General features: G+C 45.7%; 1 protein-coding gene across 5 annotated transcripts in view; it reads right to left on the bottom strand.

Annotated features, from left to right (window-relative positions):
- Positions 1–19,613, bottom strand: part of nfrkb (nuclear factor related to kappaB binding protein) — an 81,342-nt gene that overhangs the window by 34,528 nt on the left and 27,201 nt on the right. For 2 of the 5 annotated variants that reach the window (XM_052039808.1, XM_052039809.1), the window contains exons 11-17: positions 18,516–18,642; positions 15,944–16,030; positions 12,437–12,516; positions 9,986–10,029; positions 9,063–9,123; positions 7,753–7,927; positions 4,529–4,635 (exon numbers count right to left, since the gene is read on the bottom strand). In XM_052039808.1, the coding sequence (XP_051895768.1) occupies positions 4,529–4,635; positions 7,753–7,927; positions 9,063–9,123; positions 9,986–10,029; positions 12,437–12,516; positions 15,944–16,030; positions 18,516–18,642 (681 nt within the window). The remainder of the gene's footprint in view (positions 1–4,528; positions 4,636–7,752; positions 7,928–9,062; positions 9,124–9,985; positions 10,030–12,436; positions 12,517–15,943; positions 16,031–18,515; positions 18,643–19,613) is intronic. The other 3 variants (XM_052039811.1, XM_052039810.1, XM_052039812.1) reach the window with 3 other exon arrangements.

Raw genomic sequence — 19,613 nt, 5'->3', positions numbered from 1 at the left:
ATGGAATTTAGTTTTAGTTAATAACCCATAATTTAAAAAGAAAAGTCTTAAAGCTTGCGCAAAAAACCCATTTGGTTCACTTGGGCTTCAACAGCAAGGAAATCTACCACCTTTAACAAATCTGGCTTGTATCTGCAGGTAATCAGTAATGTGACTGGCTCTGAAATAACTCAGCTGGAACACAGTGGTCAAAGAATAAAACTGACTGACCACCCAGTACCAATCAACGGCACCAAATTCAGATGCGGCAAAGTCCTCCTGGTGTCTAAATTGGGAGGGCTGTCCACAGGTTTGTCAAGCTTGACATAGTGGTATTCACAGATTCACAACTAACACACAACATACCAGGCTACTCCATCACAATTCCTGGATATGGCTTTTCACTGGAGAACAGACCCACCAGAGGTCTTGACTCTTTACATTGAGTAGCTGGGTTCTCCACTGTTAACATCCTCGGGGGCCGGTGGGGGGGAGGGGTTCATCCCTGACAGATATTCAACTGGACCAACCACACAAAAACTTATGGCATAGCAGCATGTCAGAGGCTGGGTATCCTGCGGCAAGTCAGTCACTTCCTGACACCCCCAGCACTTCCACCACCTGTTAGGCACAGACCAGCATCATGATCAGCTGCAGTCAAATAAAAGTTTATTCAAGAAGGAATTGGATGTTGTTTTGAAGGCTAGAGGGAGCGAGAGATGGGGAGAGGCTGGAACAGGGTACTCACTCTGGACCATCAGCCACGATCACAGTGAATGTTAAAGATTCAGAGGGCAGCACAGTGGTACAGCTCCAGTGACCTGGGTAAGATCCAGACCCCTGCTGCTGCTTCCCTCTGATCACGTGGGTTTCCTCCAGGTGCTCTAGTTTTCTCCCATATCCTGAAGACATACCGATTGGTAGGTTAATTTACCGCTGTAAGTTGCCGTGTGCAGCTGAGTGATGCAGTCTAAGGGGAGAGCTGATGGGAATGTGGGGAGAATAAAACGGATCAGGGTAGGATTAGTGTAAATGGGTGCTTGATGGTGCTGACCTAGTGAGGCTTAAACTCCTTAAAACTTTATTTATACAGCACGGTAACAGGCCCTCCCGGCCCAACCAGCCCGCACCACCCAATTACACCCACGTTAACCTACTAACCCGTACGTCTTTGGAATGTGGGAGGAAACCGGAGCACCCGGAGGAAACCCACGCAGTCACGGGGAGAACGTACAAGCTCCTTACAGACAGCGGCGGGAATTGAACCCCGATTGCTGGCACTGTAATAACGTTATGCTATCCGATATGCTACCGTGCCGATACACTGGACCATGCCGATACACCGTTTCTGTGCTATTTCTCACTTTGACTCAATGAATGGCAGAACAGGCTCAAAGGGCCAAACAGTTTGCTCCTGTTTTCTATGCTTCATTGGCGGGAATACCTCCCCATCTGCCAGGAGGAGAGCTGTGCCAACAACACCAGAAGCTTGAAACCATCCAGGACAAGGCAGCCTGTTTGAGTGAAACACTACCCACTACCTTGACATGCACTCCCTCCGACACTGGTGTACAGTAGCTACAAGGGGCGCCATCTGTAAAATGCACTGCAGTTACACACTTGGGATCTCCCATACACACCACCTTTACCATCACGGACAAAGGCAGCAGGCACATGGAAACACCACCACCCGCAGGTTCCCTATGACTCATGCACGACCCTGACTTAGAAATACATCGCCAGTCCTTCATCGTCACTGGGTTGAAATGATGGAACTCCACAACAATAACAGTGTGGGAGCACCTTTCACCAGAAGGACGGCAGCAGTTCACCACCACCTCCTCAAGGGCAATTGGGGAAAGGTGATAAACACTGCCTTAGTGGAGAAACAAAGGACTGCAGATGCTGGAATCAAGATGAAATACACAAAAATGCTGGAGGAACTCAGCAGGTCAGGCAGCGTCCTGAAGAAGGGTCCGGACCCAAAACGTTGACCGCCTGCTTTTCTCCACGGATGCTGCCTGGCCTGCTGAGTTCCTCCAGCATCATTGTGTTTTTCATCAGATAAACACTACCTTGTCTGCAACACACACATCCCAAAGATGCATTTAAAAAAAACCCTCTTTATCATCCTGTGTATGATCACAGCCCTCCCTCGCTGTGGACACCACTGGAATCCTTCCCGGACTGCAGACACCCATCACTGGCCCCTCTCACTGTGCACACGATTGCAGATCCTCCTTCACTCTGCACACAAAGCTCTGCCCCCCAGGGAGAATGATTATAGCCCCTCCCACAGTACACACACAACCAAAGTTCCCTTGCTTACTGGGTACAAGATCTTCCTTTCACCCTGTACATAATCACAGCCTCTCCTTCAACACACTCTCCATCAAAGCTCTTCCCTCTCCATCACAACCCCTCTGTCTCCATCCACAGCACGGCCCCTCCCTCACCCTCACACCACGGCCCCTCCCTCGCCGTCACACACCACCACGGCCCCTCCCTCACCCTCACACACCACCACGGCCCCTCCCTTGCCGTCACACACCACCATGGCTCCTCCCTCACTGTCACGGCCCCTCCCTCTCCAAGGGCTTGAGAGTTGGTAAACAGATAGCAAACACAGAACAGGAACATACAAATGCTTCTCAGATTTGGGCTGTGACGACTGGTGCCCAAAGGACGAGGTGCAGGGGGATGTGTTGGGCCCCAACTATTCACAATGGATTTTAGTGATCTGAAGAAGACATACAAGGTCTGTTGGATATATGGGAGTATCAAACACCTAGTGAGTGTGAGCAACTAAAGGAATTAAAAATTATTCAAAAATTGTAGCAGAGACACTGTTGAGTTTAAAAGGTGAAAACTGTCCCAGTGATCTGCGGCCCAGAGTTTTGAAAGAGGTGGTTTTTGAGACAGTGGATTAAGGTGGTGGATGGGTAGATCGTAGATGGAGGATTCTACAGCTGCCCTGTGGACTGGAGGGGAGTAAATGTAACCCCACGACTTAAGAATGTAGAGAGAGGGAAAATGGGGAACTACGGATCTGTTAGCCTAACTGCTGTGGTGGGGGTAATGATGGAATCCATAATGAAGGATGTTTTAACAGTGCATCTTGAAAAGAATGGAGTCAACATCGAGCTGTGAAAGGAAAATCATGTTTGGCTGCTCTGGTGGAGTCTTTTGAGGATGTGACTAGTAGAACAGATAAGAGGGAATCAGTAGGTCTGGTGTACATAGATTTTTGGAAGATAACAAGATACCACACAGGAGACTGGTCCACAAGGGTAGAGCACAAGGAAGTGCTAGTAATGCACTGATGGGGACTGAGAATTGTTTATCAAACAGAAAGCAAAGAGTGGGAATAAACAAGTCCATCTCAGGTTGGCTTGTGGGGTACCGCAGGGATCGGTGCTGGAGCCTGAGCTAATCAAAACGTACATCAACAATTTGGCCAAGGGGACCAAATGTCACACTTCCACCTTTGCCAACAATACTAAACTAGGTGGGATGGTGAATACAGAGGAGGATGTAAGGAGGCTTCAAGGGGATATATTCACGCTGAGTGGGTAAGACCAAGGCAGATGGAATATAATGTGGAAAATGTAAGGTTATCCACTTAATGCAGGGGTGGTGGGTTTGCTGTACGGTGAGAGATTGAGTAGACTGGTACTGTACATTCCAGAGTTCAGACAAACAACCAATGACGTCAAACCTTACAAAATTCTGAAAGGGCATCACAGGCTAATTGCAGGAAGGACGATTCTCCTGGCTGAGGGGTCTTGGACCAGGCTTACACAATAAGGGGAAGGCCATTCAGGTCAGAGGTGGAGACATTTCTTCATTCAGAGCAGTGAACCTTTGGAACTCTCAACCCCCAAGGCCCATTTGAGTTCACCCAAAACACAGACTGACAGATTTCTGGCGTTAAAGAATGAAGAACACAGGGACACCGCTGAGGGAGATCAGCCACGATGTCAGAGCAGGCTCGAACGGTTCTTACGTTCTTGTAACTTAGCCACTGAATGCAGGTGCAGAAGACAATTAGGAAGACAATTGATACAAGGGCTTTTAATGCAAGAACATTTGAATGCTCGGTAAAGTACACAGGGTTTTGGTGAGACCACACCTGGAGTGTTTAGAGTTTTGATGTCCTGACATAAGAAATAGGAGCAAGAGTAGGCGATCAGGGCCCTTGGATCTGCTGCACCATTCATCAAAACCATGGCTGATCTACCTCAGCGTTATGTACCAAGAAGGATGTAGTTGCTTTAGTGGGAGTGCAGCAAAGATCTGCACTGTTGCAGCCCTTCCCTCACCGCCACAACCTCTCCCTCACTGCCCACATGAACACGCCCCCTCCCTCTTTGCTCCACTGTTACAGCCCCTCCCTCGCCACCCCACTGCCACAGCTCTTCCATTCACTGTGTTTCTCTCCACACTACCACAAGCCTCTTCCCCGACTCTGTGATACTATTTCAATTCCTCACTTGAGCAACGTGCACAGTCACTTTCTCAGTTTCCCAGGCATTCTCCTTCTCTTTACCTGGGCATTGGTGACCTCAGGAGCCAGGAACTGAGAGTCCTTGAGCAGCTCACAGATCTCTGCCCGTGTCCCTTCTCCGTTCGGAAGCCGGGCTGCTGCATCTCGCACTGTGGGAGAGGAATTTCCACATTGATCAGGACTAACAGCCAGTTCTTATTAAGAACATTTCAGAAGTTACAAAGCAAAGGAGATGTGTTGCAGACTGCGTAGGTTAGACACACCTTGTCCTGACTGACTGACGAAATCTGTGTAAGTTTATACAGCACAGAAACAAGCCCTTTGGCCCAACTCGCCATGCCGACCAAGATGTCTATCTACGTTAATCCCATTTGTCTGCATTTGGTTGGTATCCCGCTAAACCTTTTCTATCCATGAACCTGTCCAAATGTTGGAATTGTACCAGCCTCTACAACTTCCTCTGGCAGCTCGGTCCATGTACCCAACCACCCTCCATGTGAAAAACTTCCCCCTTGGATCCCCTTTAAATCTTTCCCCTCTCACCGTAAAACTTTGCCCTATACTTTTAGACTCCTCTACTCTGAGAAAAAGTCTGGGACTATCTACATGAACTATGCCCCTCACAATTTTATAAACCTCTTTCAGGTCACCCCTCAGCCTCCTTTGCTCCAGGGAAAACAATCCCAGTCTATTCAGTCTCTCCTTATAACTCAAGCCCTCCAGTCCCAGCAACATTCCTGTGAATCCTTTCTGCATCCTCTCTAGTTTAATCACATCTTTCCTGTAGTATGGTGACCAGAACTGCTCACAATACTCTGTGTGGCCTATCCAACAATTTGTACAACTGTAACATGACATCCCAATCCTATACTGTATCTCAACCGATGAAGGCAAACATACCATAGGCTGCCTTCACTACTCCATTTCAGAGAACTATGTACTCAGACCCCAATGTCTCTCTGTTCAACAATACTCCCCTCGGGGCTGCCGTTCACTGTGTACGTCCTGGCCTGATTTAACTTCCCAAAGTGTAATACTTCTCACTTGTCTGAGTTAAATCCCATCTGCCATTCCCTTGCCCACTTTCTTAGTTGATCGCGATCCGGTTGTAACCTTAGACCACCTTCTTCACTGTCCACTTTACCGTCAACTTCAAACTTACTAATCGCACCACCTACATTCTCGTCCAAATCATTAACATACAGTATATGACAAACAGCAGAGGACCCAGCACCGATCCCTGTGGCACACTACTGGTCACAGGTTTCTGGTCTGAAAAACAACCCTCCACTACCATCAAGCCAATTTTGTATCCAATTTGCTATCTCACCCTGGATCCCATGTGATCTAACCCTCTGGACCAGCCTACCACGTGGAACATTGTCAAAGTCCTTGCTAAGGTCCATACAGACAACATCTACCGCCCTGCCTTCGTCAACCCTTTCTGTCACCTCCTCAAAAAACTCAAATCGAATTTGAGACATTATCTCCCATGAACAAAGCCATCCCTAATCAGTCCTTACCTTTCCAAATTCAAATAAATCCTGTTTCTCAGAATCCTTTCCAGTAACTTTACTACCACTGAGGTAAGGCTCACAGGCCTGTAGTTCCCAGGCTTGTCCTTGCAGCCCTTCTTGAAATAAAGGCACATCATCCTATGCAGATACGTCACGGCTTGCTATGGCAACTGCTCTACCAAGACCACTAGAAATTGCAGAGAGTTGTGGACACAGCTCAGCACATCACAGGAACCAGCCTCCCCTCCATGGACCTTGTCTACACTTCTCACTGCTTTGGAAAAGCAGCCAAAATAATCAAAGACCCTTCCCACCTTGCACATTCTCTCTTCTCCCCCCTTCCATCGGGCAGGAGATACAAAAGCTTGAAAACATGCACCACCAGGCTCAAGGGCAGCTTCTGTCTCGCTGTTGCTGACAGCTATTGATAAAGCTCTTGTATGATAAAGATGAACTCTTGACCTCACAATCTACCTCGTCATGGCCCTTGCACCTTATTGTCTACCTGCACTGCACTCTCTCTGTAATTGTAAACTATATTCTGCATTCTGTTATTGCTTTTCCCCTGTTCTACCTCAATGTCTTTATGCTGTGAAATGATCTGTACGGGTGGCATGCAAAACAAAGCTTTTCACTGTATCTTGGTACATGTGACAATAATAAACCAATTACCAATTAAAAATTACCAATTTCCATTGGCCATCTTTCGGTACCTCACCCATATCTAACAAAAACACAAACATCTCCTCCCTTGCTTCCCACAACGTCCTAGGGTACACCTGGTCAGGCTTCAGGGATTTATTTACCTTTATGTGCTTCAAGACCGCCAACAGCTCCTTCTTCCTAATGTCGACATGTTTTAATACATCACTGTTCTCTTCCCTGATCTCATTAGCTTCCATATCCTTCTCCAAGACCCTGCCCACCTTTCATGGCTCCCCACACATAGATTACTCTACTGATCCTTAAGGGGACCTACTCTCTCCCTCAAGAAATGCCGTGTTATTTCCATAATCAAGTGACTCAAATGAAATTTTTGATCTCCTTCAAACCAAGTCCAAGAAACAAAGTCTGCTGCCAACGCGCAAATCCCTCAGCTTTCTACGCGGGAGGCTGAGCAGGCTAGAGACTCGGTCGGAGTCATAAAGTATTCTGTAAAGTATAAAGTATTCCCCATAAAGTATCACTTCTTATGGCTGAACATGCACCTACTACCCATTTCATACATGGTTAGTTTGCTTTCAGATCTATAGCAAAATCCCCCTTTAACTCCAAACGTTACCAGCAGTGCCACAATACTCCAATCCCACAACCCACAAGGTGCATGCTACTCTCAGAAAGTTCACCTTTCCCTTCACCCATTCCCTGGCACAAGTAAGCAACTACAGAAGAGGGTAAACAATCTAGAGAAACACATTCAACCACATCGGGGTCTTGGAATCAAGCACAATATCAGATGCTACCAACTCGCTCACTTTTGGAAGAGAGTTAGGTCAAACTGTGGTCAAAATGGCTTATACCCACACTAAATATCCAAAGCCAGTATGGGGCAGTAAACTAGAGGTTGGCCACACAGGACAGACTTTCACTCTTTTAAACATTTCTAAAGTTTCCCTCCATTCAATTTAGCTTGTACTTGGACAAAATTCATTTCAAAGAATGATTTTTCATACAACTTTATGTAAAACTAATCGACCTGACCCTTTCCTGCCTCATCTCCAGTTTTGAAGTCTAGTGTCAGAATCTCACCCAACGACAGAATGGTGACATAGGCCGGCCTGTCAGACCGCAGCAGTGAATGTTCTCGTGCCTTGTTGAGTGAAGGATCCTTATCAAACACTCCTTTCACAGGGCCTACAACCGAGTCAAAACCATGCATGCGGAAGGTGAAGGCCTTGTGGGGCTGGCTGTATCGCTGGCGCTCCTGCGGAAAAAGGACAGACTGTCAAACGGATTCTCAATGATATAGACTAAGCTCAGGCTCCCCATTCTGGGTTTACAACATATAGGAGAAGGAAACGGAAGGCTGAGTGGGGCTGCTGGCAATGACCCCAGGGACATCTTTTCTTATTTATTTGTTCACGGAATTGCATTGAAAACACACACAATTATTGTCCATTCATTGCCTCTAAACTATAGAAACACCTTGGAGTCAATCACCTCAGTGGATCTGGAAATGCCAGAGAGGTTGATCCTGGTGGGATGCATCAGGCAGCTGAGGGAGGTGGGGTGGAGGTTATAGGAGGGTGTCACAAGCTTCCACTCCTCCCATGATACAGGGGAGATACCAGAGGACTAAAGAATGGCAAATGTAACACACGTGTTGAAAATGGAGGTGAGGCCACATGGAGATCAATGGAATTAAATGGGCAATGGCAGCATGGATGAGAAGCTGTCTTCAAGGCAGAAACCAGAGAATTGTGCTAAACAGACAACAGCAAAGAGTGGTGTTCCCGAGGGATCAAAGGGTCAGAGTCGTACACCACAGGAACAGGCCCTTCAGCCCACCATGTCCACGCCCACCTTTTTGCCCATTTGCCTGCATTAGATCTGTATCCTTCTTTGCCCTGTCTATTTAAGTGGCTATCTCAATGACTCTGAAACATAGAAACATAATGCTGGGATTATTTCCATGGGTTTAGAGTAAAATTTAAAGATTTGTAGGGCACAGAGCCTGGCAGTATGACAAACAGTGAGGAGAATAAGGGTATATAGGCTGCCAGAAAGGGCAGACAAGAGAATGTGCTGCACAGAGAAGTGCGAAGTGCTGGACTTTGGCAGAAGCAGTGAGTGACAATGTCAATAAAACGGCAGAGCTCTGGAGGGTGTGCGGCAACACAGGGCCTACAATACGTGTACATACACCCCTGAAATTGGTGCATTACAAGGGAGTGGGTAATACAACAAATGGGATCCAGAGATTCAAAAATAGAGACAGAGTACAAAAGCATGGAGGTTTTGTTGAGCCCGTACATAAAACATTCATTTTGTCAGCCTTGTTTCTGTCAGTGAGGAGGGGTGGCATTGTAGAGTAATGACGCACTGAGAGGGATCCTCACCTGTTCCTGAAACACACGCTTTTCATCTCCAGTGCTGGGTCTCACAATGTAGTCTGTTCGCCTATAATTAAACAAATTGCAGAGTCACTAGCCTGAACCGCCTTGTTGCTGGAACAGCACCCCAGAACTATGGCCACACAGAGAGCTTGTGCACGATCTCTCCTCTCCCTGAATTACAGCAGTCCTCCAGCTCCATGGCGTTTGGAGAAGCTGCCTCTGGTGAATGGCAATAAGCCTGAAGGGAAGGGGTGCCCTGCTGATTTGAACCATATGCAGGTAATGCAGATACCTGCCCTGAATTCATCCAATTACTTGGGGTGTGAGAAAGGCAAAGTGATGCCAATACAGTAAAACTCTGATAATCCACTGCACAACTGTTGAAAAATCCCAACAAGTTGGCAACTGGTTCACTGGGTGCTGTTTCCTACACTACCTTGAAAATCACCTTGTTCTGTTTTCCACACTCTGTTGAAACTTAGAGTTCAATGGAAAATCTACTGTACTGTGTAACATCTTAAAAAAGTTAATGTAAAAGAGTGTTATGCTAATAATTATCATAACGCCAAATCTAGCAACATCTGCCAGTCCTGAGCGTCCCGGATTGAGGGAGTTTGACTGTAGTCCGCAGCCCACCAGCTAGCTTCATGGCTCTAAGTGGTGCAGCCTCACTTCAGAAATATTTCAGAGTTCATACATCAAATCATCTTGCCCAACTTGTTTCAATTGAAGAACATATTCCTACAATAAGACCATAATTTTACATACTGCATAATTTACAGTATGAGTTGCTGAGGTACAAGGATAAACAATGAATAAACACCAAAGTAGCAGCACATTCTACAGCAGTGATAACATCGCAACCATAGACCCACTGCCGAATCCCTTCAGGTTTCAGAATCCATGATGGATTAAAAAGTACTTACACCCTGGGGGTTGGGGGTGTGATGTCTTGAAGCTCATCAGATTCCTGTGCATGTGTGAGAGAGAGAAGCAAGGATATCCAGAATTAATCCAAAGAAACACTAATTTCGGTGCAATGAGCCTCATATGAACCTAACACATACAAAACTGAAGATAAAAACTATGTATTTAAACTAAGAGACAAACGATTATCTTACTTCAATAATTAAATGTACAGAGGTGGAGAGTAATATGGTTAAGGTTAGAAGCAGGAAAAAGGCATCAAAGCTCTAATTGAAGGGGACTCTGCATTTTATTTGGGTCAGAAATCCAAGTTGAATGTGATCTGAAGGTCAAACAAGACAGAAAGCAGAGGGTAGTGGTCTAGAGCTGTATTTCCAGACTGGACGATGGTAGACATGCCATTCTCCAGACTCAGTAAGGCTTTATTAAAATGTTCTTGACTTAGACACGGTACCCAGGATAAAATTTACAAATCCGCAGATTACGTAAAGCTTGGAATTATGGTGAACACCAAGGAGGATGGTGACGAACTCCAATAGATAGGTTGGCAGAGTGGGCAGGTTAGTGGCAGATGAAATTTAACACCAAGCTGTGCGAAGTGATACACCTTGGCAAAAAGAATGTGGAGTGATAACATAGATTAAGTGGCACAGTTCTGAAGGGAATCCAGTTAAAGAGGGATTTAGGCATAAATGTGCATCTGAAATGTCCAGAGTCATTAATGAAGCACATAGGGTCTGGGGAGTGGAGGCACAGAGCTCAAACCCAGGTCACAGCTGAATAAAACATTGGTCAGGCCATAACTCAAGTCCAGTAAAACTTGATAACCTGGCACCCTCAGGACCTCAGTGGAGATGGACTGGCAGATTTTCAAGACAATTGGAAACTACTATTAATACACCAGCACACATTTAATTCACCTTTTTTTTTGACATGTTAAGCAGTAGTGCAGAGCAATAGATTTTTCAGTACACTAGATGAGCTTAAAGGGAAAGGTGAGCGTGGGAGACAGGGCCTCGGTGAATTTAAAGGGAGCTGTGGGAGCGAGAGACAGACACAGAAAGAGGGAAAGTGAAAGAAAGAGGGAAACTCTGTTCACCTTAGACATCTTTGCCATTGAACCAACCATTCTCTCTGTCAAGTCTGCACGTAACGGCCCCCTTACAGTAAAAGAATTTAAAGATCTTGGATGGTTCAAACAGTACTTTACCTACCAATATTTGATTTCAATCCACATTTTCAATTCCATTAAGTTACTGGAAGTACCTTTACCTAGCTGTCATAATCTCAGTTGGATATAATAATCTCCACACAGTCCATACTGAAACATGCCCTGTCATCCCCACTTCATCACCAGATCTAGTACAATCCGTTGGGCTGGAAATACATCAAGGAAGTTTTCAAGAACTCCTCCGCTCTGCCATCTACACTCCTACTACCCAGACTATATCTGCATCACTGAATTCTTCCATTATCATCACTGTGCACCAGCTCCATCCGTAACTTGCCCGCAAAATTTCTCCTCCATCTTCTTCTGACTAAATCATACAGAGTGTTTTCTTTATTAATTCTAATCAAATTATCCTGCTCTGGCACCTTCAATACATCATCTGTTGTAGTCCAACACTAGTTTCTTTGGTTAACACTGCTGCCATGCCCCTCCCTTCTCATCCTACCATATCTTTCCAGAATACCTTGCAGCTGGGAATATTAAGTTCCCAATCCTTGTTTTCAATCCATAGGATAAACAGCACAGAAGCAGGCCATTCAACACAACCAGTCCACACCAGCATTTATGCTCCACTTGAAACCCCTCCAGTCTTTCCTTATCTAAATCCATCAGTATAACCCTCCATTTATTCTCCTCTCCCTCACGTAGTTGTTCAGCCTCACCTGAAAAGAATCTATACTCTTTGCCTCAATCATTCCACACCACCCCCACTCTGAATGAACAAGTTAATTCTGAATTCCCGGGCAGAATTCTGAATAACAATCTTATATTGATGGCCTTTAGCTCTTCCCTGCAAGGTGAAATATTAACTTATTAACATCTATTTTAAGGCATTCTTTTATTAAGAGAAAAACAGAGACCTTTATTATTTACAATCTTGATTTGGCCCACAATTAGAAAAAGGCCAATATTTTGAAGTGTTCCATGACCCCAAACTATGGAATATTAGGTAGGTTGGGGGCCAGTAGTAAACAGGAATCTTTGTGAATACATTGAACAAGAATCCTACCAAAATTTACTGCAGTGGCTGGCAGCCCCTTCAAAACATGAAGATAAATGAATGAGATCAATGAAAGTTGACAACTGCACACAGTGTCAAAGTGCACATTAGCCTCACTTCCTCTGATAAATTATTTGGAAGTGCCGGACAATAGGTATAAAATTGGCATATTTACATTCTACCCATGTTAAAAAAGGGATGTCACTGACATAACTGTACCTTGGGAAATGTTTGATCCTTGACCTCGAACCACAGCTGACACAACGAAGTAATTTCCTTCTCGGAGTCACGCCCGGAACCTGGAGAATTGGGAAGAGGAAACAACTAAAATAATCGAACAGTCATCAATCACAATCTTTGTCCTTAATTACTCACCAACTTCCTCTAGCTTTGCTCAGAGGTCTTCCACAGTATAGAGCTCCTTGTGAAAATTGCTATAACCTCACTAGCCATGCCTGTCAGTCTCTGTAAAGCAGCAACAAAAGCAGAAAGTGCAGGGAGAACACCGCCAATCAAGCAGCATCTGCGGAAAGTGAAACCAGGCAACATTTCGGGTCAAGGAGCCTTCCACAGATGCTGCTCGACTGGCCGAGTTCTTCCAGCATTTTCTGCTTTTATTTCAGATTCTAGAATCTACAGTTTTATTTGTTTTCCTTTGTAAAAACAGGATTCACTGCATGGTCAATCAGAGAGGTAAAACATTACATTCTACACTGATACTGAGACTTACATACATTACAGCTGGAATTGACCACACATCAGCAAGACACAAATAAATGTTTAGTCTTCACTCATTCATCCTCCTTCCCAGTTATTTTCAAGATATTTAAATATTTTCCACGCTCCTGCTTCCTGTGGTAGATCCACAGTTCTCACCAATGCCGAATGGAAATAGTGCCACCCACAAAGGTGAACCTAGCCTCAGTGACCAATTCTTGGCAACTCACTGTCCCAGCCTGGCTGACTCACCAGCTTCAACTGCACCTTCTGAGGTCAACAACAAAGAACCCATTAAACTCCTCCTACAACACAATGGGGTAAACATTGCTGATGGGAGCCAGCGGTCCCCCTCGCATCCGTCTATCGAAATGTCAGTGAGTTGGACTTGTACCATGCTCTGCCAATCTCAATAGCCCAAGGTTCGCTTCCCCTGGCCGAGCTTCATTCCGCTGCTGGACGCCACACAACAGCCGGGCCCAGTCTTCCTGGGATTCACCAGCATTATGTTGGGGCAATTGCCTCTTGGGTCCATTTTGGTGGAATGCTGGACAAAGGTGCTGCACTGGTACTTGGAAAGAATAAGAAGTGACTTGAGTTCGACTGAGGAGGCAGCAAAGGGGGGTGCTTCGATGGTTGCTGATTAGTGCTTCTTGTTTTAAGCTCTGTTTTTTTAACCTGATAATGAGTTAATCCTGTAAATAGAGACAGGACAGGGCAGTTCATACACATGCAATGCACATCCTGCGCCATATGGAAACTCCCAGGCACTTCCACCTGCACAGGTTCAGGAACCGTCATCAGCTCTGGGTTCTGGAGCTCGAGCAACAGCTGACGTTACTGTGGTCCATCCACAAGGCTGAGAATTGAGGACAGCACATTTCAGGAGGTGGTCACCCCACAGCTCCTAACAGTGCAGATGGCAGGGGGAAAAGTGGGTAACTACCAGATAAACATTAAAGAGCAGACATGGTTCAGTAGGCTTACGAGGGCATCTCGCTTGTTGCATTACTTCCTGTGCCACGTGTCAGTGAGTGCAGAAACAGGAGGAGAGAACAGATAAACGTGTGGCTGGAGAATGGATGCAGGAAGGAGAGCAGTAGGTTTGTGAGGCACTGGGACTGGATCTGATGGGACTCATACAGGCTGGACAGGTCGCTGGGGACAGCCTGGGGCCAGTATCACTGCTGTTGGAAGGGTTTAATCCGGTTTGGCAGGGAAATGGGAAGTTGAGCACTGATGACAAATCACCACCACAGCTGCGAGATGAGATGGAATGTTAGGATCATCAAATGAGGCTATATGGGTTGAGGTAAATAAAAGAGGCTGTCACACAGCTGGGAGACCTCCTCACAGTCCAAGAGAGAAAGAAGAGGAAGTTTGCAGACACATTTCTGAAATTGTAAAAATATCAGGGCAGCAAATGTCAGGGATTTTGTTTACCCAAAGAGGGCACAGAATTCTTTAATTACTTTTAGAAGAATTCTTTTAGCCAATGAGAAGTTCGACAAGGGGTCAGTTCTGAACAGTTTCAGGGAATGAAGCTGGGCAGGTCCAAGGAGTATCAGAGGGAGGGCTTTTTTGTGGTTGTGATCACAAGTGGATGATGCAGAGAGGCATCAGAGATTAATACTGCAGAAAGCCTAAAAGAGTGCAGTAAGTGTGGAGGTGAAAAGAAGGGGGAACGAGGAAAGCTGAGAGAGGGCAGAAAAATTATTGGGAAGTAAAAATAAGAAAAATTCAAGAATGCTTTTTAAGTAAATAAACAGCAAGAGGATAACGAAGCAAAGGGAAGGATCTGCTAGGGGCCAAAAAGGCAACCTGTGTGTGGAGGTGGAGAATGTAGGTAGGGGCCCAAATGAAGACTTTGAACAAAAGATGTTGATGAGACCCACATAATAGTTCAGGAGGACACACTAAACCTGGGATGGGATAAACATAATAATAAATACTAAGGGGTTTAACATTTTTGAAAGTGGATTAATTGCCAAGACTGGATGAAATATAGCCTAGGCTGTTAAAAACAGTAAGGCAGGAAAGAGCCTCTGCGATTAATGTCATTTTTCAATCACCCCCTCAACTACATGATTAGAGGACTGCTAACATGCCTTTGTTTAAAAAGGGAAGAAGGGATAAACAAAGCAACTACAGCTTCAGTTAGTTTAAATCCAGTGGTGGGCAAATTATTGAAATTAACTCCGAGGGACACCACAAATCGTCATTTAGAAAGGCAGACATTTACCAGAGAGTCAGCAATGATTAAGGAAAAGTCTCGCCTGAATAATTTATCTGAGGATTTTGAGCAGATAACAAAGATGAATGCTTGATGTAGTCGACATGGATTTTAACATTGCAATCTGGTTAAAAGGGTAATGCCTCTGGGATCCAAGGGAGATCCAGCATTGGCCCTGTAGCAGGAAGCAAAGGCTAATGGTATGATAGAAAAGTTCCACAGGCCAAGTACTCAATACCTTGCTTCCTGTAGTATAAGTTAGTGTCTTCAATTTAAATGTAGAAGCCACCATATGGAAGTTTACAGAGTCTGTGCTCCAACACTACATTCCAGAGTTGCCCATCAAAATTGGTCAAGAAGTTTGTGACTTCTGCTTGACAGTACACATTCAAATTCTTGAACTTGCTTACATTTACAGTAGGAAATAATGACAGTCTGCTCTGGAACTGCCACCATTTACCAGCAACACCCATTCCCTAATTTCACCTTCCTAGTGATTGTCTTTAACTGTTTAAAAGGTTTAAAACATTTACAACCTTTATTCGAATGCTCTTGCCACGTTGCACTTCTACGTCATGTAAAACACCACTCCCAACCAGAAGCTCTCATCCCCAGGGTCATTCTTGTGACTGTGTGCCTCTAACATACTTTTTGTCACCTCACACAGCGCTCCAACTAATGATCCACTCTCAGAATCCTAATAAAGGAGCACTGAAGTAGGATACACTCAACCCCGTATAGTTGACGCGTCGCTCTCCTCGGGCAATGGCACGCACCAGACTCACCGATCCACTTCCAATGCTGGCCTCGCTCTCTGCAGTTTACATATGGAGTGAAATTGGAGGGAAGAGCAGCGACCCCACCTGTGTGAAACAAATTATATATCAGACACCATTTGCTAAAATGCACAATGTACGGTTTCCTCTCTCCAAACTTGTCTGAGTCACTCTGAATACTGAGCTGATGCTTTGTATGTGGTGTACGTCCAATGCAAAGGAAAAGTCCTTTGAACAAGTGCCTCAAACACCAGGAGATGCCGACTTTTCCATTTGAACCCCACACGACCCACATCCACCAGAGCGCATGCCTGTCAGCTGCAGAGTTTACCACCATCACCCAACGACAAATGCAGCCAATCACTGGTCAACCTGCCACCCCCACTGACAGCTCTCACCGCACAGTACAGCAGAAGGCAGAACAGGAGAGGGACGAGGGGGAGCGTGGGTTAAGGACTGGAGTTGGAGGAAGGGGAGGATCAGGGTTGTCAAAGAGGAGGGCTAGGGAGGCAGGTGCTGGGGAGATTTTGGTGGACAGAGAAGATTAAGGGAGCAAGGGATGAGAGACAAGGAAATGGAAAGTGGGAGGAGAGAAGAAGTGGAGAAATGTGCAGGAGAAAGAAGTGAAATGAAATTTGAATGCAACAGGCAAAAGGAATGAGGGTCTGCAAAAGCTGCGAAGCAGAGGAATAAGGCAAAGTTCCGGAAACGTAGGAAATATGAATGGATCAATGAGGACGGCAGCATGGGTAACTCACACGGAAGCGCCACAAGTTGTATTTCCAAAATGTTGTCAATAACACACATGAAACATTTGCTTCACGATAACACGCCCTAATGAATGGGACCGTACAGCAAATCCTTCTGGATAGACAATGAGCTTAGAGAACTCATGTGGTAGATTTCAATCACCCACACCACCAGCTCTACACATCAGGAGGCAACGTTCAAGGTCTAAGACTCAGAGTTCTCATGTACAGCAGATCAGGTGGGTCTGATTGGGTGACATTAGGGTTGCTGCGGTGAAAAGTTGTTTAAAAATAGAGACTAAGGGGATAATGTTGACAATCTCTCTCTGATGGCTGTCAATCTGTCAACAAGATGGCTCCATAGACAGCATATCACAGTAACAGCCTGCATCACCCGTCAGAAACATTCCCTTTGCTCCATCCATTCCACCCCCATTCAATCTGCTACTTAAAACTAACTTTTTCTCTCTTTTGTAGTTCTGACAAAGGGTCTTTGACCTGAAACATTAACTTGGTTTCTCTCTCTGCAGATGCTGTCCGACCTGCTGAGTGTTTCCAGCTTTTTCTATTTTTATTTCAGATTTCAGCATCTGTAGTTTTTCAGCTCCAAAAGCCCATCTCTCCTGTGGAAGGAAGCCTCCCATCCTTACTGCCCTCTGATGGCTGATGCAAAATTGCTTTGTTGAAACAGAAAGAGGATAAAGCAGTGCACAGACCAACCAGCACTGATTGAGCAGCGTGGCATCAAGGGGCCCTGGTAAAACTGAAGTCAGAGGGCATCAAGGTTGGACTCCACCTTTCACAAAGGAAGATGGGCATGGTTGATGCAAGTCAATCATGCCAGGCCAATCCTCAGGGCAATGAACTAGGCCCAAACATCCACAGCTCCTTCACCAACTAAAGGACCTTCCTTCCATCATAATGTGGGAAATGGGGATGTGTACTGATGACTGCACAATGTTCAGTTCTATTTAGAGTCAAACAGCACAGGCCCTTCGGCCCAAATTGTCCATGCCAACCAGGATGCCCATCTAAACGAACCCCATTTGCCCATTTCCCTCTTAACCTTTCCCATCCATGTACCTGTCCAAATGTTTCTTTAAATGTTGTTACTGTACCTACCTCAACCACTTTCTCTGGCAGCTCATTCCATATATGGACCACCCTGTGTAAACAAAAAAGCTGCCCCTCAGGTTCCTTTTAAATCTCTCCCCTCTCACCTTAAACCTGTGCCCTCTAGTTTTTCATTCCCTATCCCTGGGTAAAAGACTGAGTACATTCACCCCATTTATAACCCTCATAATTTTACACACCTCTTGTAAATGAAGTAGTCCATGCCTGTCTGAGACAACATTCAGGCATAGGCTGTAAGTGGCAAATATCATTCATACTGCAAACAATGACCATAGGAACATAGAAAACATAGAAAAACTACAGCACAATTCAGACTCTTCAGCCCACAAAGCTGTGCCGAACATGTCCCTACCCTAGAAATTACTAGGCTACCCAGAGCCCTCTATTTTTCTCAGCTCCATGTACCTATCCAACAGTCTCTTAAAAGACCCGATCGTATCCGCCTCCACCACCGTTGCCGGCAGCCCATTCCACATAGAAACATAGAAAAACTACAGCACAATCTACAGTACCATCTCCAACAATTAAGTGCCGAATCATCTTCCCTAGCCACTCAGTGGAACTATTCACACTAAGTACCTCACTTGTCACTAATGATCAGAAATGCAACTGGATCAGCCACATAAACACTGTGACCGTGATGCCCTCATCCCAAAAAAAAAATTAAAATGATTAGAAATCAGACTTACGCGCACCTTCTCCAGAAAGGAAGCGTAGAGCGGAATGAACAAGTTCTGACCAGTTTGAGGCATCTGGGAACCAAGAGTTTAATGCACTGTGAGCAGAGATCTGCCAGTCAAGCACTTTCTCCTCAATCTGAAAAAACAGCATGTAACAACATCAGAATCCTGTGGCAACTACTGATCACTGTACCTGCTTCTTTCAGCCCTGCCCCTCAACAAAATAACCATATAATAACAACAGACACATTTTGCTGCCCCAGCAAAGGTCAGCAGCAGACTACCAGGTGGGTTAGCAAGTTGTGAGCAAGGACACAAAGTGCCTGCAATATAGAGACACAGAGATTCTGCAGAATCTGGAGCAACACACTCAAAATGCTGGAGGAACTCAGCAGGTCAGGCAGCATCTATGGAGGGAAATCAACAGTCGTCGTTTTGGGTTGAGACCCTTCACCAGGTCTGGGAAGGAAGAGGGGAGAATAAGGTGGTAGGGGGAGGAGCACAGGCTGGCAGGTGATAGACGAGTCCAGGTGAGAGGGGAAAGATGCAAGAAGCTGAGAGGTGATAGGTAGAAGAGACAAAAGGCTGAAGGAGGAATCCACAGGAGAGGGCAGTGGACCGTGGAATAAAGAGAAGTGGGGAATAGGTGGCAGGTCACGAGGGGTGGGGGAAGGGGAAAGAGAAAAGGGTCAGGGGGCCACAGGAATGAGAGAAGACAAAGGGGGGGGGGGCAGAGGGGTTACCGGAAGTTAGAGAAATCGATGTTGAGGCTGCCAGGTTATTCCAGGGTCCACTGCCCTCTCCTGGATTCCTTCTTCTTCAGCCCTTTGCCTCTTCTACCCATCACCTCTCAGCTTCTTACATCTCCCCCCCTCCCCCACCTTCTTATTCCGGCTCTTCCCCTCTTCCTTCCCAGACCTGGTGAAGGGTCTCACCCAAAACGGCGACCGTTTATTTCCCTCCATAGATGCTGCCTGACCTGCTGAGTTCCTCCAGCATTTTGTATGTGTTGTGCCTGAAATATACACAGCTTAAGTAAGGGGCAAGAAGCTGACAGACAGAATATAATGTGGGAACATGTGAGATTATCTATTTTGGAAAGGGTAA

Source organism: Pristis pectinata, chromosome 27 (genome assembly GCF_009764475.1).
Source record: "Pristis pectinata isolate sPriPec2 chromosome 27, sPriPec2.1.pri, whole genome shotgun sequence".
NCBI classification, from domain to species: Eukaryota; Metazoa; Chordata; class Chondrichthyes; order Rhinopristiformes; family Pristidae; genus Pristis; species Pristis pectinata.
This window is presented reverse-complemented; position numbering and strand designations above follow the sequence as displayed.